At 45.7% G+C, this 25,742-nt stretch overlaps 1 protein-coding gene across 1 annotated transcript in view; it reads left to right on the top strand.

Moving 5' to 3' along the window:
* Window positions 1–1,606: 1,606 nt before the first annotated feature.
* NWD2 (NACHT and WD repeat domain containing 2) overlaps window positions 1,607–25,742 on the top strand; it is a 62,410-nt gene continuing 38,274 nt past the window's right edge. The window contains exon 1 of the mRNA XM_053404069.1: window positions 1,607–1,910. Coding sequence (XP_053260044.1) covers window positions 1,760–1,910 — 151 coding nt within the window. The 5' untranslated portion in view covers window positions 1,607–1,759. The remainder of the gene's footprint in view (window positions 1,911–25,742) is intronic.

The raw sequence follows: 25,742 nt of genomic DNA, 5'->3' as shown, positions 1-25,742 counted from the left end.
CCAAGTGGAATAAATGGGGGGCAGGTAAACCGCACCCCACATAATCAATCACAATATGCAATGCACACACACACCATTGGAATGGCAATGACCATCAGCTTGGGGTGGGGGCTCGGCCCTCTCAAATATTTTATTGAGGGGAACTTCAGCTCCTAGGAGTTGAGTGCTATGAAATTTCTAGCAGATTCAAGGAGATCACCCACAACTTTCACCTTGCGAAGTTTGGGTGAGCCCAAAGTGCTCCCGAAAGCAGCTGCGTGGTGCGCCTCTGCACCCACTTCCTTACCCTGCCCGTGCCCAGCTGATCTGATGCCAGAGCTCACAGTCTCTCTCTTGCCTCCAGGGGAAACACTCAAGCCCTGCAGACGATTCCAGATCGGCGCCCCCCTTCTTCTCGCAGTGGATCATCCGGGCCAGGCTCTCCTCGCCGCGGTCTTTTCCTGGCACGCTTTGCGGCTGGGGGCCGGGCAGGCGCCTCCGCCCCCTGGAGGAAGCGCAGGGGTGTTTCTCTGCGTATGGACTTGTGTCTAGGCAATAGGAGGCTGGCAAGGCGGCGGCGGCGGCGGCGGCTGTCTGAGCCCGGCCAGACATCATCAACCTTTCTGCATATTTCATTGGAGCTGCTCGCCGGGACACCGGGACACTGACCGCTGCAAAGCAGCTCGCCGGCTTCCATTGTGCGCGCCGCTTCCTTCCCGTCTGCTGCTTTGACGCTTCAAAGCGGGCTTTTCTCTCGCTTGGTGAATACCTAACCTTTGCTGCTTTCCGCGCGCTCGCCGTTCCCTTGCAACAAAACATCCAAGGGGGTTCTCTGAACTCTTTCCTCCTCCCCTTCTTTTCTTCCCCCCATTTGGAGCGCCCGAACCGTGCAGGACTATAAAAATATCTCGTTTGCAGGAGAGAGATTGCACGAGCAACTTCGACGAGAAGACGACTTGGAGGAGAGAGAGAGAGAGAGAGAGAGAGAAGAGTTGCAAAAGAAAAGCTCAGCCGGAGCTTGCTGGCTGGCTGGCTTGCCTGCCTGCCTGCCTGCCTGCCTGGCGATTTCGAAGGGGCATTGCAATTCAGCCAAACGATTTCGCAGCCTTCCCAACGGCTCGGCGCCGAGAGGGAAACCGCAGCAGCGGCTAGCGCCTGATCCAAACATCTCCTTTTTTTGCTTGTGCGTTTTTGCGCGCGAGAAGAGACTGGCGTCGTCTGTCGAAGCGCCGCTTGCATTGACCTAGAGCAAGAGTTGCAAGACTTGAGCGGCCTTGGAAGAGCAGCGAGCGCGGCGGGGTCGAGCAGGGAACCGGCCCCGGCGTGGTCCTGACATTGCAGCGCGCCCCTGCCGGCCGGGCAGCTCCTACTATCCCCCGCGCCTCGACGACGCGCCCCAGCGTTTGGCCCGGGGCGCAAACTTTTCCTCTCCGGCCGAGAGCGCTGCGCTCTTGCTTCTCCCGAAGCCGCCGCAGCGCCGCCTGAAAGCTCTCCGCTCCCCGGTCGCCCCGTGACCTCCCGCCGCCCCCGCCGCGGCTGGCCCCCGAGGGGAGCTGGCGGCGGTGCGGCGGCGGGCTGATGAGGACCCGCATGGCCGGAGAGCGCCGACGGCGGTGGTGAGCCGCGCGGGCTGCGGAGGAAGAAGAAGAAGAAGAGGAGAGCGCCCTGAGGGAAGCTGCGGCCGCCGCTTCCTTCGCCCTTCCGCGAAAGGACGGCCGGGAAAGGAGGACGGCGAGGCGGAGGAGGAGGAGGAGGAGGAGGAAGAGAGACGGCGACGGCGATGTGGCCGGGCGGCGCGGCCGGCAAGCTGCCTTGCCCGCGGGACTCGGCGCTGCGCAGGGCGGCGTTCTCCGGGAACCTCTCGGCGCTGCCCTTGCACTTGGCGCCCAGCGGGAGAAGCGTCAGGGTTTTCATCAGCGCCAATCCCGAAGGTAAGCTTGCGCTTCCCCGAGGGGCTCGGAAGTCTTGGCCGCAGCCCCGGCGACCGTCCCTTTTTACCTCTGAGCGGATGCTCCGCGCTTGGCGGAAGGCTTAGCGCGGCCCAGGCGCGTGGGCCGCCTCCCGGGGCTGCTGGGCGCGCTCTGGATGCCCCGGAGCCGAGCCTGGAGATGATGATTATGACATCATCATCATCATCATCATTATTATTATTATTATTACTACTACTTCTACTACTACTACTACTACTACTTACTACTTACTACTACACCGCCCATCTGGCAGGGTTTCCCCAGCCACTCTGGGCCACACTCAACAGAAAATTAAAAGCACAATAAAACATCAAACATTAAAAACTTCCCTAAACAGGGCTGCCTTCAGATGTTTTCTAAAAGTCAGCTAGTTGTTTATTTCCTTGACATCTGATGAGAGGGTGCTCCTCAGGGTGGGTGCCACCACTGAGAAGGCCCTCTGCCTGGCTCCCTATAACCTCACTTCTCGCAGCAAGGGAACCTCCAGAAGGCCCTCGGCGCTGGACCTCAGTGTCCTGGCTGAACAATGGGAGTGGAGACGCTCCTTCTGGTACACTGGGCCGAGGCCGTTTAGGGCTTGAAAGGTCAGTACCAACACTTTGAATTGTGCTCGGAAACGTACTGGGAGCCAATGTAGGTCTTTTAGGACCGGTGTTGTATGGTCTTGGCGGCTGCTCCCAGTCTAGCTGCCGCATTCTGGATTAGTTGCAATTTCCGGATCACCTTCAAAGATAGCCCCACGTAGAGCGCGTTGCAGTAGTCCAAGCGGGAGATAACCAGAGCATGCACCACTCTGGTGAGACAGTCCGTGGGCAGGTAGGGTCTCAGCCTGCGTACCAAATGGAGCTGGTAGACAGCTGCCCTGGACGCAGAATTGACCTGCGCCTCCATAGACAGCTGTGAGTCCAAAATGATTCCCAGGCTGTTCACCTGGTCCTTCAGGGGCACAGTTACCCCACAGTTACTTCAGAGTGGCCTGCTCTGCGCTTGGTGGGAGGCTTCACGTAGTCCAGATGCATGCGTCGCCCCTCAGGGTTGCTGGGCATGCGCTCTGGACACCCCAGAGCTGAGCCTTGAGAGGCCGCTGTGCCTCTAACAGCCCACATGGCGCCGTTTTGTCCCATGTGCGGCTTTGGTTGGGGGGTAGGGGCTGGATGGAATGCTGGCCTCTGTCACGAGGTCAGCTTCATGTCCTGAGATATAATAAGAAATAATAATAATTTATTATTTGTACCCCACCCATCTGGCCACTCTGGGCAGCTTCCGACAAAATATTAAAAATACAATAAAACATCAGACATTAAAAACTTCCCTAAACAGGGCTGCCACTGGCCTCATCGATATTGTCCAACATGTGGACAGCAGGGGATAAAACAATGGTGTGAAGCTAGAGCAGGGATTCCCAAACTTGGGTCTCCAGCTGTTTTTGGACTACTATTCCCCTAATCTCTGACCACTTTTGCTTTTTGGAGGGGGCGAGTTAAACTTCCATCTAGTTTTATCATTTATTTGTGTGTCCGTGGACTACCACGTTTCAGCTTTCTGGGCGGCCTACAAGTGTTTCCCCCATTTTGGGGTAAGCCTCTAGCCTCCCCCCTTCTAGGGAAAGGGAACGTCTCCTTTTCAAATTGTTTTTATTAAAGATTTTCTGGGGTTATAAAAGCAGTACTTTTTCCTATATATATATATATATATATATATATATATATATATATAAGTTTAGTGGTACTTTCATTTTGGCTCAAGAAAATCACCATTTTATAGTTCAAATCGGGGGAAAATAAATACAGTAAATGGACAAAAGTATAAAGATTCACAAAATGTTTAGGGGTATGCGTACCCCTGCGTCCTCCCCAGAAAAAAAGCACTGTATAAAAGTACATGCACTGTCTCAAATTTCAGATCATACAGTCCTCTCTACAGATCAGTTATATTCGATGTTGTATGCAGTATAAAGTTGGGGGATAAGAGAGGTGGGGGGGTGAGAGATAAAGGGGGTAGTAAACTTTTTATCTTTTACCTAGTATATATGTGAGGTTTTTGTGGGTAGGTGAACATCTTCTGAGGACTCCTCCGGATGTCCTTTTTATTGTGCCTTCATGTTGTTGGGGGGTGTGTGTTGGAAGGGACCACAAGCATCATCTAGTCCAACCCCTTGCAATGCAGGAATCTTTTACCCAGCCTGTGACTCGAACCCACAACCCTGAAATTAAGAGTCTCATGCTCTTCCAACTGAGCTATTCCACTTACGGTATTTTGTTTGCTATCATTGCACATCCTATAAAAAGGTAAAGGTACCCCTGCCCGTACGGGCCAGTCTTGAGAGACTCTGGGGTTGTGCGCCCATCTCACTTAAGAGGCCGGGGGCCAGCGCTGTCCGGAGACACTTCCGGGTCACGTGGCCAGCATGACAAAGCTGCATCTGGTGAGCCAGCACAGCACACGGAAACGCCGTTTACCTTCCCGCCAGTAAGCGGTCCCTATTTATCTACTTGCACCTGGGGGTGCTTTCGAACTGTTAGGTTGGCAGGCGCTGGGACCGAGCAACGGGAGCGCACCCCGCCGCGGGGATTCGAACCGCCGACCTTTCGATCGGCAAGCCCTAGGCGCTGAGGCTTTTACCCACAGCGCCACCCGCGTCCCTACACATCCTATAACTTCCTGCTAAAATCCTGTAACTTTTTATAGCACAAATCTTCCGGTTTATTCCCACCCCCTCCTGCTTTTATTGCGCTATAGTGCAAGAGTGCCCCTCCAGATGGCAATAATGTGACAACAGAACAACTAATAAAGTGGAATGGATGTGTGGATTGCGCTATTATTGCACCAATGACATCTTGTAGAATACACCTGGCCCAAAAAAACAGTCTGGAGGGGCCTTTAGACTTTTTGTGTAATCCTAGTGTTGTGTTTGTACTTGAATGCCTGGCCTGGAATCACCCTAATCATTTCGCTCCTTGCCCTCCATTTCTAATCTGCACATTTCCCCCTTTCAAACTTCTAGTAAAATGGGGGGTGGGGAATCCCTTGGACTGTGCATGGCCCAAATTTGAAGGGTCTAGCTAACCTGAAAGTACCATTGCAATTAAAGTGCCATTAAGTCAGTCAGTAAGTGAGGCAATCATTAGATTTAGAGCAGGTTGCCACTTGGGACTTGTATAGTATTTAAAGGGAAATAGCTTGCCTTACAATTCCACTTCGTTATGTATGTCAGTGAGTACCTTCTAAACTTAGAATCCAATAGACTTCATTTGGCAGTTTATGGTATTTATTCTGTGTGGACATGCATATTAGTATAGATTTCTGGAGCGCTCCGGCACGTGAGTGTCATATTTAAAACGGGCAGATTAGGTCAGTTTTGAAATCCTTTCCGAACCTATGTAGAAGACAAACTCCATTAAACGCTTCTTTGTCAGTTTCCTTCAGGGATAGACACTCCGCTATTCCCCATCCCCATTTTACTTCAGCCTTGGCTGATAAAGCACACTAAATAAGGAAATATCCTAATCAATCTGGTGGCCTTGCTAGCAGGAGACTTCCTCACTTGCCTGCCTTTTTATTGCCATGCTCATTTTCCTAGTTTGAGACAAAAGCACAGCTAAAAACTGGGACCTTGGTGGCTGCAGTACATGGTGTCCCAGGGAGCACTGGTGCCTAGCCTATTACTTACAGGAAGAGTAGTGGGGAATAAGAGGAAGATGCTGACAGTCTCTCTTGATGAACCTCCTCAGTTCTAGTATGTGGAACATCTGTGCATTTAGCTGCAGCCACGTGTGTGTGTGTTTGTGTGTGTGTGTTCTTCCTTGTAATAGTTACTGCCTCTGAAGCAGCCCCCAGTGCTGACTTGAGTTAGCACTCTCATGACCCTCCCTCGCTGCTCATTCCTGCACAGCAAACTGCACTTGCCCAAGATCGCTCTTCCCTAAAGCCGTTGAAGGTATAGGAGCCCTGTCCTGCTTTGCATCTGTTCATGTGTAATGTAGAGACAGAAAAATAGTTCCAAAATGTGAGTCCTGTGCTGCCGGGTCAGCTCAGGTTACAAGTGGTTCTGCATTCTGAAAAAAAGACGACTCTTAGATTGGTTAACGTGGTTCTCAACCTGTGGGTCCCCAAGATGTTGTTGGACTACAACTCCCATCATCCCTGACCACTGGTCATGCTGGCTAGGAATGATGGGAGTTGTAGTACAGTGTTGAGGAAGACTGAAGGGTGGCAAACCGTGGCCCAGTAGGCTGAGTCCAGCCTGCCAAACCACTACAAGTGGCCCGGCAGCTGCCGGTGATTTGAATCACCATCAGCACCAGGCTGACAAGAGAAGTTTAAAGTTCTCCTCTCAACATTATGAAGGAAGCATTGCCCCATTGAATTGCTAGGATGATGGGAGGGGCACTTTGAATCTTCACTGGAGGGGGGCAAGTGTTGTGTGTGCAAGTGAGTTGATGTGTGTTTGAAGATAGGAGTGTGAGAAAGTGAGTTTTCCTTCATCTATGTGTGGTGTGTGTGTATATTGTGAATTTGTGGTGTATATCTCTGTGTGTACACAGCCACTTTGGCCATGATCACTCTTGTTCCCATGCTGGCAAAAAGCTTTCGGATGACTGGCCAACTTGAGCCCAATCCTTTAAAAAGGTAGCAGCAACCCCGCTTTAGTTGATTACCAGTTACGCTGATTAAAGGTTGCCACTCTAGAAAGCAGTTGTAGATGAAGGCATATAAAAATATTGTTATTTTGGTTACTTTGTTTATTGGTGACCTTTTGGTTGTAATAGCTCCCAAGCTCACAATGAAAACAATTCACAAAGTAGTCCAAATCTGAGGAAATAAATCCACTCGTCAAGAACCCTGCCCAATTTGCAAATTACATACCGGTTTGCACTATTAGTCAAATTCGAATGTGTGTTTTTCCTAGAAACCAGGGCCAGGTGCAACATGGTGGCTCATGGGCTGGAACTGTCTGACATAAATCATACACTGGAATACCCTGAAGATATGAGTACATATCTACATCTTCGTACAGATCAGGGGTTTGGAATACGAAACTTTGTGCCAACAATATATGCACAAAGACCTGGTCAAAGGCAAATGATTTATATTCATATTTTACAGGAGAGGAACACAGAGACTAAGAAGTGACTAGCCCGAGGTCATTAAAGACAGGGAGATAAAATTTTACTTGCTATGGTTAAATTATTGGGAGTCAGAAACCCATGCTGATCTACTGTAAGTCATCCAGAGAACTACCATTAGAACCTTGTCTATGTTTTGCCTTCCACTAGTTTAAACTAGCCATAGTTGGCACCATTTTTAGACACAATAAACAATCGTTAGTGAAAGGCAGGAAATGGATGCTTTCAAACCCTCACAGCCAAGGGGAGTGTATGAGCCCAAGGTTAATGCCCACTCATTCATAATTTAGTGTTATGTCAAAATCGGCCACTGAGCCAAACCACTGATACAGCTACTCATTGACTATTTTGGTTGGCTGTGGCTGTCTCAAGGCCACAGGCAGTCCTGCTTCTTGTGGTCCTCTAACGAGGTAACAGGGATTGAATTTGGAACCTTCTGCATATAAAACGTGTTATGTGTCAGAGCTGTTCCCTCTCTGCAATCAGGATTCAAACCTATGACTTGTGGCACATTTTCAAAGTGAAAGCCCTGTGCTTTTCACATAGTGCATGGGCCTTCATCAGGATCTTTGATTTCATCAGTCAAAAAATATATCAATAGTGCAAACAATAACTGAATATAACACTTAAAGTGATAAAGCAATAGGCATGGATAGCAAAGATCCTAAGATTTAACGGCTATCATGCAGTGATTCTGCATACACAAACTTAGGAGGAATTTCCATTGTACATGCATAAGTCAAGGACAAAGATAACCAAGTTATCTTGTCAACTCACTTAGACAAGTCCATTGTCGGCCATCAGTCTTTGGGAATCCTAATTCTGGAATTGCTAATTACAAAACTTTCTAAACATTTCAGGAGGTGTTCATGTGCAATTTGGATAGGGCGTATACCAATTAAACCATATTCATATGATAGGTCTACAAGAGAAACTACTGCATACTTGTAGACGATATATTTGGATGCAGTGTATATGTCAGCACAATTATGTATTCACTAGTTTAGCGTGCATTAGACAAGCTGCTTGTTGCCATTTTCATTTGCAAGCTACTTCAGAATAATCAGCAATGAATTAGTTTTAAAAGCAGGCAGTTAGTTTCAATCCAGCCAAAGTCAGTCTCAGCAGAAATCGACGAGACTTGAGTTAGGCTGCAAGCTTGTTCATATGGATTTGGGAATTAGACAGAATAAGTATTTACTACCAAGCAGACACGCATAGAATTAGGCTGGAGGTTGCAAGTAACTTGTACTCCCCAAAAAATCTCAATAGTGAAAACAATAACTGCAGGAACTTAAAATGATAAAGCAATCTGTCATTGTTGGCAAAGATCCGAAGATTTATTGACTGTAAGGCTGCAGTCCTTTATAGGGCAGTGAGAACTGCAGCCCAATTCTATGTAGATTTACTTGGAAGTAAGTCTTCACTGTGTTCAGTGAGTCTCACTACCAAGTAAGTGTGCAAAGGAGTACAGCCATACCTAACTTTTGTTAGATTGGAACAAATGCTTTAAAAAGCCTCTGCCTTTTATGATTTTTATATGTGTTCTGTTGAGAATAATCAGCAGCTCAACCATGTTTTGAAGACCGTCTGCCAAATCAACAATGAGCTACTTGAATTACTTGGCAGCTTAAATGTTTCATGTGGTTTTTTTCAAGCTATTTTTCTGTTACATGCACTTTTTTACATACACCAATTCTGTGGAAGTTTACAATTGGTTTATAAGAGACGAAATCACTTCAAAACGCTGATATAATCTAAAAATCAATTGCCTCTTTAGGGCAAGGATGCAGAACTGACTGCTGTCCCCAGGCCCACCCCACCCCGTCTCCTTGCATCCCTTCTCCCCATTGCTGAGCTGTTATCACTGATAAAATTAGCGGGGGGGGGGAGCTGCAACAGAAACTCCCTTCTCCCACCTGCTTGCTCAGCTGACCAGAGATAACAGCACAGCACTGTGGAAGAGGAAGCATGGCAGAATCCTACTGCCAAAGCTGCCCTCTTACACACCATTGTACCACAAGCTTCACAGAGCAGCGAAAGTGCCAGCAAGGCACCTGTTGCAGGTGTATATAGGAAGACCTAGGCACCTGTGCAGGTGTATATAGGAAGAGGCACGCCTTCAGATATTCAGAGCCCAAGACATTTAGGGCTTTGTATGTCAACATAGGAGGGACGTGGGTGGCACTGTGGGTTAAACCACAGAGCCTAGGGCTTGCCGATCGGAAGGTTGGTGGTTCGAATCCCTGCAACTGGGTGAGCTCCCGTTGCTCGGTCCCTGCTCCTGCCAACCTAGCAGTTCGAAAGCACGTCAAAGTGCAAGTAGATAAATAGGTACCAATCCGGTGGGAAGGTAAACAGCGTTTCCGTGCGCTGCTCTGGTTCGCCAGAAGCGGCTTAGTCCTGCTGGCCACATGACCCGGAAGCTGTACGCCGGCTCCCTCGGCCAGTAAAGCGAGATGAGCGCCGCAACCCCAGAGTCGATCACGACTGGACCTAATGGTCAGGGGGCCGTTTACCTTTACCTGTGTCAACATAAGCATCTTGAATTGGGCTCAGAAGTACCTGTGCAGCTTTTTTTAAGAACGGATGTCAGCATCCTATCCTCTGTGTTCTGCACCAGTTGCAGCTTCTGAACCATCTTCAAGGGCAGCCCCACACAGAGTGCGTTAAAACAGCACAGTTTCCTGCAAGCTCAGTAAAGTTTTAGTGTTTGGCACATATACACCACTCACACACCAAATTAATATAGTAATTATCCGTCTCATTCACCCCTAAGAGACATTGTTAAAACAATGTTTAATAATTTGAACCACACAGCCTGTTTGTCAAGACACCATTCTCAGTCTGTGAGAGAGTCCTGGAATTGCAAAAGCACCTTAAATTTTAGTAGTCTAGCCTTATGGGGAAAACTGATAAAAATTGACATCATTTACAACCATACCTTGGGTCTCAAATGCCTTGGCTCCCAAACATATTGGCTCCCAAACAATCAAAACTGGAAGTGAAGCTGAACGTCTGGCGCGACTTCCGATTGGCTGCAGGATTCTCCTGCAGCCAATCAGAAGCCGTGCCTTGGTGGTGTAGAGTAGTGTAGGCTTTTAAGCATTGGCTGCATAGTTATACAGAAGAAGCATCTTGCCTGGTGGTGTAGAGCTCCAATTCTAGCTTCCCGGCATTAGCACAGCTGTCAGGAGCAAGATGCAGTGAAGCCGAGGTTGTGCAACTGCACTGGGGCTCTGCCAGTGTGCTCGCACCAGCACAACCACCTAGTCCCTCTGTCTCCCAGTAAGCAGCAGTGACAACATTGCCAGGAAGTAGCCGTTGCAGTTTAAATCCATCAGGCAAACCACTACCCGCTAAATGCTAACAACCATCGTTTCCTGCTGACAACATAGTAAAGGTAAAGGGACCCCTGACCATTAGGTCCAGCCGTGGCCGACTCTGGGGTTGCGGCGCTCATCTCGCTTTATTGGCTGAGGGAGCCAGCGTACAGCTTCCAGGTCATGTGGCCAGCATGACTAAGCCGGTTCTGGCGAAATGCTGTTTACCTTCCCGCCAGAACGGTACCTATTTATCTACTTGCACTTTGACGTGCTTTCAGACTGCTAGGTTGGCAGGAACAGGGACCGAGCAACGGGAGCTCACCCCGTTGCGGGGATTTGAACCGCCGACCTTCTGATCAGCAAGTCCTAGGCTCTGTGGTTTAACCCACAGCGCCACCCGCGTCCCTTAATATAGTGAGTACAGAGCACTAAACCATGGTTTAGCAGTGCCTGAATGAGCCCAAGCAAAGCGTTGAGCTTGCACACTCCTTCTCCTCTTCCATCCATCACTTCCTCCTGTGCAGCTGAGTTTTTCTTTTGAAGTTCCTGACTTGGTGATATGTTTGAACCAGGGATTCTGGTTTAACAAGCTCTGTTAGGCTTCATAACAAACCAATTTCGTACCATGGGTCATGAATCTCTGTGCTGTTAAAAGTTTAAACTTGTTTAAAGAGTTTGTTTTAAGTCAGGAACCCTGGTTTAATGCTAAGCTATGACTTTTTAAAAGTGAAACAAAACTCTGTGGAAGTTTTAGCAATAGGGGTGTCGCATGTGAGCAGAGAAGTGAGAGCTGGACCATAAAGAAGGCTGATCGCCAAAGAATTGATGCTTTTGAATTATGGTGCTGGAGGAGACTCTTGAGAGCCCCATGGACTGCAAGAAGATCAAACCTATCCATTCTGAAGGAAATCAGCCCTGAGGGCTCACTGGAAGGACAGATCCTGAAGCTGAGGCTCCAATACTTTGGCCACCTCATGAGAAGAGAAGACTCCCTGGAAAAGACCCTGATGTTGGGAAAGATGGAGGGCACAAGGAGAAGGGGACGACAGAGGACGAGATGGTTGGATAGTGTTCTCGAAGGTACGAACATGAGTTTGACCAAACTGCGGGAGGCAGTGGAAGACAGGAGTGCCTGGCGTGCTCTGGTCCATGGGGTCATGAAGAGTCGGACACCACTAAACGACTAAACAACATGTGAGCCAGAAACTTTGTTCAGGCTCATCCACATATGTAGCTCCTAAGCATGGTTTAGTGTTGTGTGAGAATGTAGCTGCTATACTGCCTACTGTGCTCAGTAATTTGCATAAAATTGGAGGACAGTATTCTAATGGAGTTTAGGGATACTGTGTTTTGAATGTTTTTATGAATGAGCTTAGCAAACGTGACTGCTTTGCTTTGATCCAACAGTGCATGTTTAGTGTTGTGTATTTAAATTGCTTAATGTAAATGAGATCTGAACTGGAGCTTTGCATACTGAAGAAGTGCTAGAAAAGCGATAAATAACAACTTGAAGATCAAGCTTGTGCGTTGTTAATCATGTCTTAAGTTAGACATTGCTTTCACGCTTCGGCTCAATTAGCATTTGGTCCTCATCTTTTCACATGCAAATTGTGGTGAAATATTTATTAGGGAGCGTCACAAAAGATTCAAGTCGTAATAATAAATGGCATAGTTTAGGTTATGGAGCTAGGAGGGAAATGTTTCAATCAATATTTTGAGAGCACAAGAGTATGTTTCATTGCCTAATGGAACAGAACACAACATTGTCTCTGAGTAATCAGAAACAAGCATTAAATATGCAAATTCATTTTTGGCCTTTAAACAAAACAAAACAAAGTTTTTTCTTCAGTGAATATATATCGTAAAGACCGTTCCAGACCTGAAACATGGAATACACTTTTAAAAATTACAATATATATCCTCCTTTCTCTTCCTTCTGTCTGAATTTTCTTCTCATGCATGCATGCACAGACACATTTCTGCTACACCTGCTGAAATTCCTTCCTCACAACTACAGTGGTACCTCGGGTTACATATGCTTCAGGTTACATACGCTTCAGGTTACAGACTCCACTAACCCAGAACTTTGCCTCAGGATGAGAACAGAAATTGTGCTCCGGTGGCGTGGCAGCAGCAGGAGGCCCTATTAGATAAAGTGGTGCTTCAGGTTAAGAACAGTTTCAGGTTAAGTACGGACCTCCGGAACGATTTAAGTACTTAACCCGAGGTACCACTGTATTAGAGTTGATGGAGCTAGGTCCTCTTCTGCAGCTGACTACCCTACAGATTCTGGTCCCTGAGGCATTTCAGCCCTGGGACAGTTGCTGGCACATTCTCACATGGCAAGTCCTTCTGCACTCTCTGCAGTTTAATTGCAGCCATACCATCTGCACAAAGGGATAGCGGCACCCTTCCAGACAGTAGGAAATAGAGCAGGAACAAGTGACAGTAGCCTTTTGTCCTTCAGATGGCACACACCATTCTCACTGGCTGACTTGCTCTCCAGAAGCAAACTTAAGCACACCTTCCAGGGAGTAAGTCCCATTGCACAGTATAGACAAACAAGGAGGAGTAAACATTACCAGCGCTCCATAAAACTAGCGCAAGGATGCTAAGTATTAATGTTTTTCTTCACTTCTATTAATGCTTAGGCACAGCACAGGCACTGTAATTCTTTTTAAAAATCCTTCACCATAGGAGAGGCTGCAGTCCTAAGAAATATGTCTTCTTGCACTGAACAGGACTTCTTAATAAGCATTCTTCAGAACTTGCTGAAATCCGAGGTCAGCAGTGCCACCCACTTTTTGCCTCTCCCACTGCACACATTTTGTGGATATTAATGACGATAAAAGTGCCATTTGGAACCACAGTTATAATTGCCTTTCCAGCTTGTTGTGGCAGATCAGTGTTTCAGCAATGCTAAAGAACCCTTGCATTTAGAGCGGTGTGTACATTCAGAATCAAGAAAGAACATGGCGTAATGGGGAAAGGGTTCATTGGACAAAGTGCTGTGTATCACTCAACCTCTGACCTTGCAGGGCGAATTTTAAAAAAGCCATTTAAAAAAGTAATCTTATATTTATATGCTTTCTTAAGAAAAGCAGATTTTAAAATTTCAGCTTGTAGAAAGTGTCTCTTTTTCAAAACAACCTGCTCGTACTGTTTGACTCTTTCTGGTACTTGTAAGTCTTCCTTACTTAAGGTTGCCATCAATTTGTCTTGAGAAAATCTCCGTGACTTTAATATTTGCATGACTGACAGAAATTCAACACGTGTGTCATCTCCCATCTCTGTGTCAGGAAACACTGCACTTATTCCATTTCTGCCTGTCAGTTAGATTCCAAATTTCTGTTGGAAGAAGAAAAGTGGCAATCCTACATCAGATTAACATGATGTGAACCTTTGGGGGGGGGGACTATATTATTCACATCTTTAACTGTGTTTACCTCCTTATGGCGAGAGGCAGAAGGCTGCTGTGGTTTTGACTACAGCGTTCCTTAGATCCACCTATTTCATATATTTTTCTTAATTCCCAAGTGCAGGTTTCTACACTCCCACATGATGGAATATACAAAACTGACAGTTGCTTTGTTTCCAGATTCTTTTAGCTCGCTCCCTGGGGTTTTTGAGAAATACAAGCACAGTCTCCAGGTACTTTTGAAGTATAAACACAAACAGCACCTGCCTGGATCTGTATCGATCTGAAGCGACAGAGAAAGCACTGCCAATCTTTCTTTACACAGAGAGGTAATGATTTTGTGCCCCTCAGTAATCCCCTCAACACAAAAGCCCCAGCTTTTAATGGGAAGACATAATGTATAGGGAGCAAAAGGGGCACATCCTCTTCTGGCAGAACATAACAAACAGCCAGTTTCCCCATAGTCTACAACAGAGTGCCCTTTCTGCCGAATAGTTGGCCCACTTTTGGCCCAATTAATGAGGATTTCCTGGACCTGTTCATCCTTAAACATCCATGTGTAGTGGCGCAGTGGGTTTCGTTCATCATAACTGCATGCACAGCTGCATGTAAGAGCAACAAAACATAAATAAACCTCACAAATAAGGCAACTGACATTGCAGAGAGAAGAATTCCATTCCTTTTGTAGTGGCTGCTTCAGCAAAGCAACTTTTATTTATTTCCTTATTAAATCCCCAACAGCCATATGCTAAGCTGTTAACAAATATTTTATGTTTAGATGCAACATGAAGATCTTTACTATCTTGCTGGCTTTCTTAGAACACAAATTAATAAGTAGTACATGGAGACAAGGTTGTATAAAATTGTTCTAGTAATGCTTCTTTGAGTTATTGAGGGTGGGATATCTCACTCATCGTTGTAGGTGGGTTATAAACATATAAAACCATAGCATATCATAAATAATACAGTGATACGCTAGAAGAGCAGATAAGCACACCTGAAAAATTCATACTAAAGCCAACAGATACTGTTGCCAGTTCCCTAAAAATACATCATATACATCACATAAAAGCTTGCAGAAATAAGTAGGACTCCAGCTGGTTCTGTGCAATAGGGTTCCAGCCTATGCTGAAGCCTACTTGCACTGAGGACTTTGCACATGGGATTCACCAATGCAGACATCCATGGTAAAGCATGGACAGCAGGTGTGTGGAAGGCATACAGTGCCAGGGCTGAGCCAGTGGCATTGTCCCACTGCCTCTTTGTATATGTACAGCCCCTTCATGCGCTTGACATGAAGGGAACGTCACCTGTGGGCATTTGGAACCTATTGCACAATTCTTCAGATCCCAATCTGTCTGGTGGTGGTGCTGGCATCCATCTGCCTCAAAAGACAGTAGAGTGCATCTCTGGGGGTGAAGCCAAACTGCTGTGTTAGCAGTACTGAAGTTACCTCCCCATGGTACAAGGCTGGGCAGTATGTATGGAGGTCCTGGGCTGATGTGGTCCAAAGGAAAGCAGAGCAATATGTTTGGCACCAACTTGGCTGCAGTAGTCGTCAGAAGGATGTGTACAAGGTGCCATCCAACCATCTCAGGGACGCCACTCCAGTTTTGTGTAGGGTTTACTCCTTAGCCTTTTTTCTTCCCAGTATATCCCGCATAGCAGCAGAGGTTTAGGATCAGAGTTTTCCTTCTCCTAGGTGGACTACCTTCCCAGGCTGATGATCTGCCCCTCACTTTCCTGTACAGCTTTCAGAAACCCCCTTCTTGACCATTGGGCCCCCTATTAGTCTTATCTGGTCAACCCACAAGAGCCTGTCTTTGTATGCAGGGGAATTCCCTAACCCACCGAGGGTTTGAGACCCATTGGCTACCCTCACCTGGTTTAGCCAGCCAATTGAAGCCATTTCCTGGGATGTGGCCACTGTCGAATGCTGACAGCTTCTTGGAGCCACAGGTGGGAGTTGAGTGCAGGGTGGGGACCAAAGCACAGCTGTCAACTTTTCCCTTTTTTTGTGAGGAATCCTATTCGGAATAAGGGCATTTCCCTTAAAAAATGGGAAAAGTTGACAGCTATGGACCAAAGGTGGACAAACTACCCCAGAAGAAACACAGCATGTCCCCCACCAGAGGTACTACTATCCTTTCTCTAACAACCCCCCGCCTGTTATTTAGATGGTTTTATGCTGCTTTTTTGCCTAAACTGGTTACCATTTGCCATGAATAGCATGTAGAAGAAGAAGAGTTTGGATTTGATATCCCGCCTTTCACTCCCTTTAAGGAGTCTCAAAGCGGCTAACATTCTCCTTTCCCTTCCTCCCCCACAACAAACACTCTGTGAGGTGAGTGGGGCTGAGAGACTTCAAAGAAGTATGACTGGCCCAAGGTCACCCAGCAGCTGCATGTGGAGGAGCGGAGACGCGAACCCGGTTACCCAGATTACGTGACTACCGCTCTTAACCACTACACCACACTGGCATGTAATAAATCCAAAGTTTACAAACAACTCTTGCTTGTGTATTGTACGTTGCTGACTTGGCATCATTGCTGAAATGTGCCTTTGCCCCCATATAATGTTGGAATCTGGTTGTGGGTGCACATAAGTATATGATTTGAGCACCAGGATTTTCGGTTTGAAATGAAAGACATTTCCTTTGTGGATTTTAATTTCATAAAATTAAAGTGCCCAGCAGATACACTTCTGATAAAAAAAGGCTTCTGGGGAAAAACGTGATCATTGTATAGGTCCCTGTAAGCATTATTTTTAGTGGCGGCAGAAGAATTAGCACATGTCATGTTATGACTCCACTAATAGCATTGGAGTAGCTCAAGATGCTTTGGTGCTTATAATCTAGGTTACAAGAAAAAGTTTGATGATTTCAGCCAGAATAATAATCGAGGAATATTTTTAGAACTTGGAGCGTTTTCCTTAATGTAAGCAGAGTTTAAGATAGCTACTTTATCCTCTTTTCTGGGGATTTAATTAAGGGAGGATAACAGAGGATCAGATCGGAGGGCAGAGTCAGTCATGCTTAAGTTCAAATAAATCTAGAATAACTCATACAAGCATAAAGTTGGAAAGGACTTCATGGGTCATTTAGTTCTGTTTACTGCAACTTGAGTCATCATCCGCTGTGCCCAATTATTGACTTACGTACGTGGGCCTCATAAGTGATGTTGGTGGTCGTCACTGGGCACCCTGGGGCTGGGGCGGAGTACCTGCAATTTACGGTGCTAGTGATTGCTTCAGAAAAGAGATGGCCTTGCTTCCTGTTGTACCCCTGGCATCAGCACATCCAACTCTTTTCGCAGTCACAAAAAGCTGAATGCACTCAAGGTAAAGGGGCCCCTGACCATTAGGTCCAGTCGTGGCCGACTCTGGGGTTGCGGCGTTCATCTCACTTTATTAGTCGAGGGAGCCGGTTTACAGCTTCCGGGTCATGTGGCCAGCATGACTAAGCCGCTTCTGGCGAACCAGAGCAGCGCACGGAAACACCGTTTACCTTCCCACTGGAGCGGTACCTATTTATCTACTTGCACTATGATGTGCTTTCAAACTGCTAGGTTGGCAGGAGCAGGGACCGAGCAACGGGAGCTCACCCTGTTGCAGGGATTTGAACCGCCGACCTTCTGATCAGCAAGCCCTAGGCTCTGTGGTTTAAAGGGAATTAGCACCTTGTCCCTCCTTTGCACCCATGATAGAAAACAAGTATGGTGCTATGGGGCCAGAAGGAATAGCCCACTATTCCTCTTCTGCCATCCCCTGGGAGACTAGTGAATTTCTTTGAAGGCTAGTAACTTTTGTGGGCTCTTGGTGAGAGGCTGATTTAGAGTAGGAAAAGGTGGAGAAAGGGACAATGAAAAAGGATAAATAGGCAGGACCTGCCTTCTCTGCAACAAAAGGTGGAAGCGTTTGGGTGTTCTTACTTTAGAAAAAAGATGATGTAAGGGGAGATATAGCAAGGATATGTGAAATTAGTGGTTATTTGGAAGATTAGAGAGAGCTTTTCCCTTCTCAGCGGCTGTGGAACATGGGGATTGCTCAGTGAAACTGGCATTGGGTTCAGGACAGACAAAACCTTTAACCAATCTAGAGAACTGGACCATAAAGAAGGCTGATCACCAAATAATTAATGCTTTTGAATTATGGTGCTGGAGGAGACTTTTGAGAGTCCCATGGACTGCAGGAAGATCAAACCGATCCATTCTTAAGGAAATTAGCCCTGAGTGCTCACTGGAAGGACAGATCCTGATGCTGAGGCTCCAGTACTTTGGCCACCTTATGAGAAGAGAAGACTCCCTGGAAGAGACCCTGATGTTGGGAAAGATTGCGGGCACAAGGAGAAGGGAACGACAGAGGACGAGATGGTTGGATAGTGTTCTCGAAGCTACCAGCTTGAGTTTGACCAAATTCCGGGAGGCAGTGGAAGACAGGAGTGCCTGGCGTGCTCTGGTCCATGGGGTCATGAAGAGTTGGACACGACTAAACAACAACAACCAATCTACAATATTAAAAGCAACTCCAGGGGACATCTGGGTTAGGGCTACAGAGAATGGAAATGGGCTTTTAGCCCTTTGTCTATGACATCTTCCCTATGGAAATCACACATCAAACTGCTAACTCCGCCCATAGCGGTTTCCTCCAAGGGCTTGTAGTTGGGGTCATTAATAATGATATTTAATAATAATATTAATAGGAATTCTTCCTCACCTTTCACCATAAATATAAAAATGCAATTTTAAAATCAGCCTTAAAAAAACAAATACTAGCAAGCAGAAAAATGGGGTGGGTCCTAAAGTATCTCTCATGTGTCAAAGGCCACCTGGCACAAGGAGAAGATTTGGAGTGAGTCTCACTGAAGTCAAACAGACTTGCTTCTGAGTAGACATGGTTAGGGATGCCTTGTGAGTGTGAGATTGCATTGGTGTAGCAGCTAGTTTGGCACCCAGTTTGTTATTAACTCCTGGAGCAAGTAGCAAACAAGCATAAAAACATGTAACTTTTCATCCTGTTATGTTTAGCGTTTTGTTTCTATATATTGAAAGGTACCTTTTAACATTGTTAATGAAGAATTTATGAATGCTACATAGTATCTGTGGACTTGTAGAATTATTTTTTAAAGATGTGGTTTAAGGGAATGGCATATGGAGTTGGTGTCTTTTAAGTGTGCAAAATGAAAATCAGGAAGGACTGAAAAAACACTATAGTTAAGAGCAAACCATAATATGAAGTGATGATTTAAAGCTGGCTTCCAGGTCCTGGTTTGTTTGGAAGCTATTAGCTATCACTCCTAGTTCAAACATAGCAAGAAGGTATGATATATTGCTGTATTAAGCTAAGATTTGATTGACTATGGCCACTATGGTGTTTTGTTTTGTTTTAAGTCATGCTTACTGCAAACAAGTTTGGTATTTTTTCTACATTTATAATCGGCTAATTCAGTACAGTCGTACCTTGGAAGTCGAATGGAATCCGTTCCGGACGTCTGTTCGACTTCCAAAGCGATCGGAAACCAAAGCGCGGCTTCCTGAAGCCAATCAGAAGCCGCATCGGACGTTCGGCTTCCAAAAGAACGTTAAAAAACTGGAACACTCACTTCCGGGTTTCGATCATTCAGGAGCCAAAACGTCTGAGAACTAGGCTGTTTGAAAACCAAGGTACAGCTGTACATGGTATTTAAGGCTGCAATCCTTAAGACTGGTTAGAGTTGTGCTGCAAGTGCGTCTTCCGGAATGTAGGCATAATTACTTTTTATTAACGAAGCAGGGATTTGGCCATCTCCAATGGCCTAACTGAACATCCCAACCAGCACGGCAGTAGGTTTTGTTCAGTTAGGCTGCTCAAGGCTCCCCAGTTCATGTTTGGAGCAAGCTACTTGATACTTACCCAACTTTATTTTTAGTCGTACATAGCGAAGGCAGTGAGAGATTTTGCTTTCTTGGGCTCCATGATCACTGCAGATGGTGACAGCAGCCACGGAATTAAAAGACGCCTGTTTCTTGGGAGAAAAGCAATGATGAACCTAGACAGCATCTTAAAAAGCAGAGACATCACCTTGCCAACAAAGGTCCGTATAGTTAAAGCTATGGTTTCCCCAGTAGTGATGTATGGAAGTGAGAGCTGGACCATAAAGAAGGCTGATCGCTGAAGAATTGATGCTTTTGAATTATGGTTCTGGAGGAGACTCTTGAGAGTCCCATGGACTGCAAGAAGATCAAACCTCTCCATTCTGAAGGAAATCAGCCCTGAGTGCTCACTGGAAGGACAGATCTTGAAGCTGAGACTCCAATACTTTGGCCACCTCATGAGAAGAGAAGACTCCCTGGAAAAGACCCTGATGTTGGGAAAGATGGAGGGCACAAGGAGAAGCGGACGACAGAGGACGAGATGGTTGGACAGTGTTCTCGAAGCTACCAGCATGAGTTTGACCAAACTGCGGGAAGCAGTGGAAGACAGAAGTGCCTGGCGTGCTCTGGTCCATGGGGTCACGAAGAGTCAGACACGACTAAACAACAACAGCAAATATACAGTTGGTTTCTTATGTGCCTGATATGCAGCATTATGAAAATGAAAAGATAGACAGACGTAAAATTGAGGGAATTAAACCGGTACACTTTACCGACAGTCGCACATTGTGAAACTAGGAGTCTACTAAAAAAAGGCACTGTAATTAGGTCATCCCTGAACTGAAGCAGGGGCTTGCAACTCTTAAGGTATTATCTTCCCTCTGAGCACTTTTCACAACTACATTTACTGACTGTATTTAGCATTTCATGTGCTTTCTCATATGTTGCTCATTTTAAAAAGTGTGCAGTGGACTCCTGCTGCCACAGAGATTACTTTACCAGATTATGTACTTTTCTGAAACTTATTGCATATGGAGGAAAACCTGGGTGAAACAATAGATGGTCAAAAACTGGGTGAAACCAAAAAGCCTATACTTTGTGTCAAGCCCATAAAATGATGTATATAACTTTCCTGATGCAGAAAAGGATATTGTATTGCAGGCACAGCCTCCCATGTATGTAGTAATTGTCTTGGCCATGACTGCAGCCTGGAGGCCAATATTATTCAGCAACCGTAACCCCCATCCAGGTCCTTCAGTGGGAATACATTTGACATCAAAGTCAGCTTCCTTGTGAGGAGAGAACACTGGAGATCTATTACGTGTTTGTCAGATTTGCAAGTGTTGTATATTTATAAATATGTAGATGAAGTAGACCTAGACAGCATCTTTAAAAGCAGAGACATCACCTTGCCAACAAAGGTCCGTATAGTAAAAGCTATGGTTTTCCCAGTAGTGATGTATGGAAGTGAGAGCTGGACCATGAAGAAGGCTGATCGCCGAAGAATTGATGCTTTTGAATTATGGTCCTGGAGGAGACTCTTGAGTGTCCCAGGGACTGCAAGAAGATCACACCTATCCATTCTTAAGGAAATCAGCCCTGAGTGCTCACTGGAAGGACAGATCGTGAAGCTGAGGCTCCAATCCTTTGGCCACCTCATGAGAAGAGAAGACTCCCTGGAAAAGACCCTGATGTTGGGAAAGATGGAGGTCACAAGGAGAAGGGGACGACAGAGGATGAGATGGGACAGTGTTCTCGAAGCTACCAGCATGAGTTTGACCAAACTGCGGGAGGCAGAGGAAGACAGGAGTGCCTGGCGTGCTCTGGTCCATGGGGTCACGAAGAGTCGGTCATGACTAAATGACTAAACAACAAAAACAACAACAACAGATGAAGTTGAAAGCAAGCGGACACACAAACAGGCATTGTTAGTCCTAAAGCAGTGTCAGATCCCATATGCGACTGCACACTTTGAACCTCCCCGAAGATGCATATTGTCAGCTAGCTCCAGCAGCCCAAACTACTTAATTATTGTCATTTATTTATTTATTATGGCCCTTTATATAATGCCATTCAACAATCTGCGTTAACAAAATAATATAAATAAAATCAATATTTTTAAATAAAATAAAATTAATATGATTAATATATTAGCATGCCTTCATTCCTGAGGGAATCCTTTCCCCAACCTTCATATGCACACCTTAGCGTGAACCTTGAGCTCTTTGAATAAAAGTCTACAAGGACCAGAATTACCGCAATCAAAATTAATTTGTAAAAACAAGTACTCCTTGTACTCAGAATATGTTTCCTGGGTGATTTCTAAAAGGAAAAGAAACGTGTGACAACAACATAACGATAATCAGAAGTAGTATTGCGGTTAAAAAGTAGATGGATGCAGCGAACCAAATCTATTGAATTAACGAGACACGGTGTATCGTTTATTTGTATTTAAAATACAGAAGGAGATATATTTTGAAACCCGAAAGACTGCATAGCAAAAGTGTAATGCTTTTGTTATTCTTCATTAATATTCTGCCAGCCCTCTCTCTTTCTTTGCACCAGTAAGCCAGACAATCTGAGCATGTAATAAAATGCAGGTGACTGATATAAAATTTGTAGATCATGAGGTATTTGGTGGCCTTCTCACTGCACCCAGCCTTAATGTATGTAACAATGTTCTCTGAAGCATTTTGGAATGGTTCAGCTTGAATAGGGTGTTGTGCAAGGTGTCATTTGTTTTGTTCCTGTGACATCACAAAAATCTGGTTCACAAGAATCTTAAAAAAATATTTCTTGTTAAAGAATGAATGTGAGCAAGCCAAACACACAAACAGCATGCATCTCCTTTTACATTATTTTCAAAGGGAAGGGCAAAAGTGGTGAATGAACCAGTGTTTGATATTCTCATATGATATGTTCCAGGCAAGCTGGAATTATACTGTAGGTGAAAATCCCATTGTGAGCACTTTTAAAATCCCAAATCACTATGGGTATATTCAGAAATCTGTCACTCCAAACATTACTCTGTGCCTGGGTTTCTGCTCAGGAAAGGAAAGTTTGCACAGGAATTGAATTCCTCTGAGGATAAGCAGCTTTCATATTCTAAAAGCAACCTTTTTGGTGAGTCAAGTGCACCTTCGAGTGGGGAAAAACATCTGTTAGTTACTAGAGGTTTGGGGAAATACCTAAAACATTGATGTATTCTCTTCCATGGTGAGTAAGGTTATCAAAAATGTTATAATTGATATTCTAACGTCTCTAGAATTAGGAGGAGGGAGAAAGACAGACATCCTTCAGATTCCATTGAGTTCTGTTTATTATTATCAGATTGAGGCCAACACAATTGCGAGCCCATGTGCTAACCCCCCCGGCCCAGAAGCCAGCCCGTAAATAAGGAGACACAACAACAAATGTATGGGAACAAATTAGGCCAAAACTTTCAGATGTAGAAAACCTTGGCTTAGTAATAATAATAATAATAATAATAATAATAATAATAATAATAATAATAATAATAATTATTGCCACTCTGGGCGGCTTCCAAAAAAACATTAAAATACTGTAATACATCAAACATTAAAAGCTTCCCTAAACAGGGCTGCCTTCAGATGTCTTCTAAAAGTCTGGTAGTTCTTCTCTTTGACATCTGGTGGGAAGGCGTTCCACAGGGAGGGCGCCACTACCAAGAAGGCCCTCTGCCTGGTTCCCTGTAACTTGGCTTCTCGCAGTGAGGGAACCGCCAGAAGGCCCTCGGCGCTGGACCTCAGTGTCCGGGTAGAACGATGGGGGTGGAGACGCTCCTTCAGATATACTAGTCCTTCAGATATACTTAGGCATTGGGCGGCATCCCTCTCTGTCCCGGTTGGGTCTGGGGATGCGCAGGGCAGACAGGTGTTGTGAAGGGGACTGTAAAATGAGAATTTACGCAGTGTGTCCCCCACTTCACCTGATGTAGGGAGTTTGACCTTACAGCGCCGCTCTAGGCCAGTGACTCCCACAATCAACCCTTTAACGGGCCCTGCATGGGGCTACATTAACAATGCTACCTCACCCCATTCTGAAGATAGACTATAGGATTCTATCCAAGGCCTAAAAACCACCAAAGATGTGACAATTGCTACGGGGAAGGCAAAACCCGCAGAGCAGGGAAAATTCCTTCCTGGCTCTGGAAAACAGCAACCATCTTGCGACAGTAGCAACGCCCATGCACCTGAAAAGGAAAGGGTTAGCCTGCAAGAAAACCACATTAAAATTAGAGGGATGGGTGGGTGATGCTCCAGAGACTGAATGGAGAGATGGTCGGCTGGATCCCAGCAGTACTTGGTCTTTGCTCCACCCCCCAGCTGGCCGCCAATTGAGTAGCTGAGGAGGGGGCGGGGCAACAGCCAGCAACTGAAGGGGGGTGTCATCCTGGCACGGGAAGCCCACTCACGGTCGCAAACCCTGCCCCCTGCTTCGATGAGTGAGCGGTAATTACTTTCAGAAAGTCTGTGATGAGTGTGTACCTGGACTCGCATGTACACAGTGAGCACTATTGTATGTTCATATACACAGTGCTGAGAGGTTGAGGATCTTTTGCTGGAGTTATCGCTTGTGCTTGTTATGGATGTGTGTTAATCTATGCCCATAAGAAGCTCTTGCGCAAAGAAACAAAGAAAGCTTGTTTATTATAGAAAACAGGAGTGACAGAATATATAAAAATGCTGCTATGGACAGCAAAGTTACAATATAAGCAGGTTTCATTGTTGTTGTTTAGTCGTTTAGTCGTGTCCAACTCTTCGTGACCCCATGGACCAGAGCATGCCAGGCACTCCTGTCTTCCACTGCCTCCCACAGTTTGGTCAAACTCATGCTGGTAGCTTCGAGAACACTGTCCAACCATCTCGTCCTCTGTCGTCCCCTTCTCCTTGTGCCCTCCATCTTTCCCAACATCAGGGTCTTTTCCAGGGAGTCTTCTCTTCTCATGAGGTGGCCAAAGTATTGGAGCCTCAGCTTCAAGATCTGTCCTTCCAGTGAGCACTCAGGGCTGATTTCCTTAAGAATGGATAGGTTTGATCTTCTTGCAGTCCATGGGACTCTCAAGAGTCTCCTCCAGCACCATAATTCAAAAGCATCAATTCTTTGGCAATCAGCCTTAGTCCAGCTCTCACTTCCATACATCACTAATGGGAAAACCATAGCTTTAACTATACGGACCTTTGTTGGCAAGGTGATGTCTCTGCTTTTTAAGATGCTGTCTAGTTTTGTCATTGCTTTTCTCCCAAGAAGCAGGCGTCTTTTAATTTCATGACTGCTGTCACCATCTGCTGTGATCATGGAGCCCAAGAAAGTAAAATCTCTCACTGCCTCCATTTCTTCCCTTTCTATTTGCCAGGAAGTGATGGGCCCAGTGGCCATGATCTTAGCAGATTACAATACATACATGCCTTAATTAAAGAGCAAAGGATGCCATAACTTTTCTAAAAGGTCTACAGATACCTGACCATAGACTAGAAATAGAGATAAATGGGGGGAGGAAAGTATACCTGTCCTTAAAGCAAAGCAGAAGTATGCTGAGTCCTGGGGAGCCCAGGGTAAGTTCTGTCCTGTTGGAGCTATGAGAGCCAACTCACCTTTAAATCTACTGTATTTTTCCATGTATAAGACTTGGTTTTTTTCCTTAAAAATAATGTCAAAAAATAGGGGGGCATTTTATACTCTGGGCCATCTTCCTCCAATTTCTTAAATCCCCCAAAATAGGAGGCGTTTTAGGGGGCGTCTTATAGATGGAAAAATACGGTGATTATATATATATATATATATATATATATATACTGGGTCTTCATCCAGGCACTTCTTGAGCAATGTGAAACATCAACCCCTATTTTACTTGTTTGAAGGTAGCATACATCTGAAGATAGCTGGGAGGAGGAAAAGAAAGCCTGGAAGAACAGTGAAAAGAGAAGAAAAACCCACCCAAGTACATCTCCCCTATGAAGTTTTTCCATATCTGTGACTTCCAATTGCAAGTGCTCTGCTTTTACAGATCGGCTCAAAAGGGCGAAAGAAAGCTTCGCCAAAGCCTTACATGG

The sequence above is a fragment of the Podarcis raffonei genome, chromosome 9 (genome assembly GCF_027172205.1).
Source record: "Podarcis raffonei isolate rPodRaf1 chromosome 9, rPodRaf1.pri, whole genome shotgun sequence".
Taxonomy (NCBI): domain Eukaryota; kingdom Metazoa; phylum Chordata; class Lepidosauria; order Squamata; family Lacertidae; genus Podarcis; species Podarcis raffonei.
Note: the sequence above shows the minus strand (reverse complement) of the source record. Positions and strands in the feature narration are given on the sequence as shown.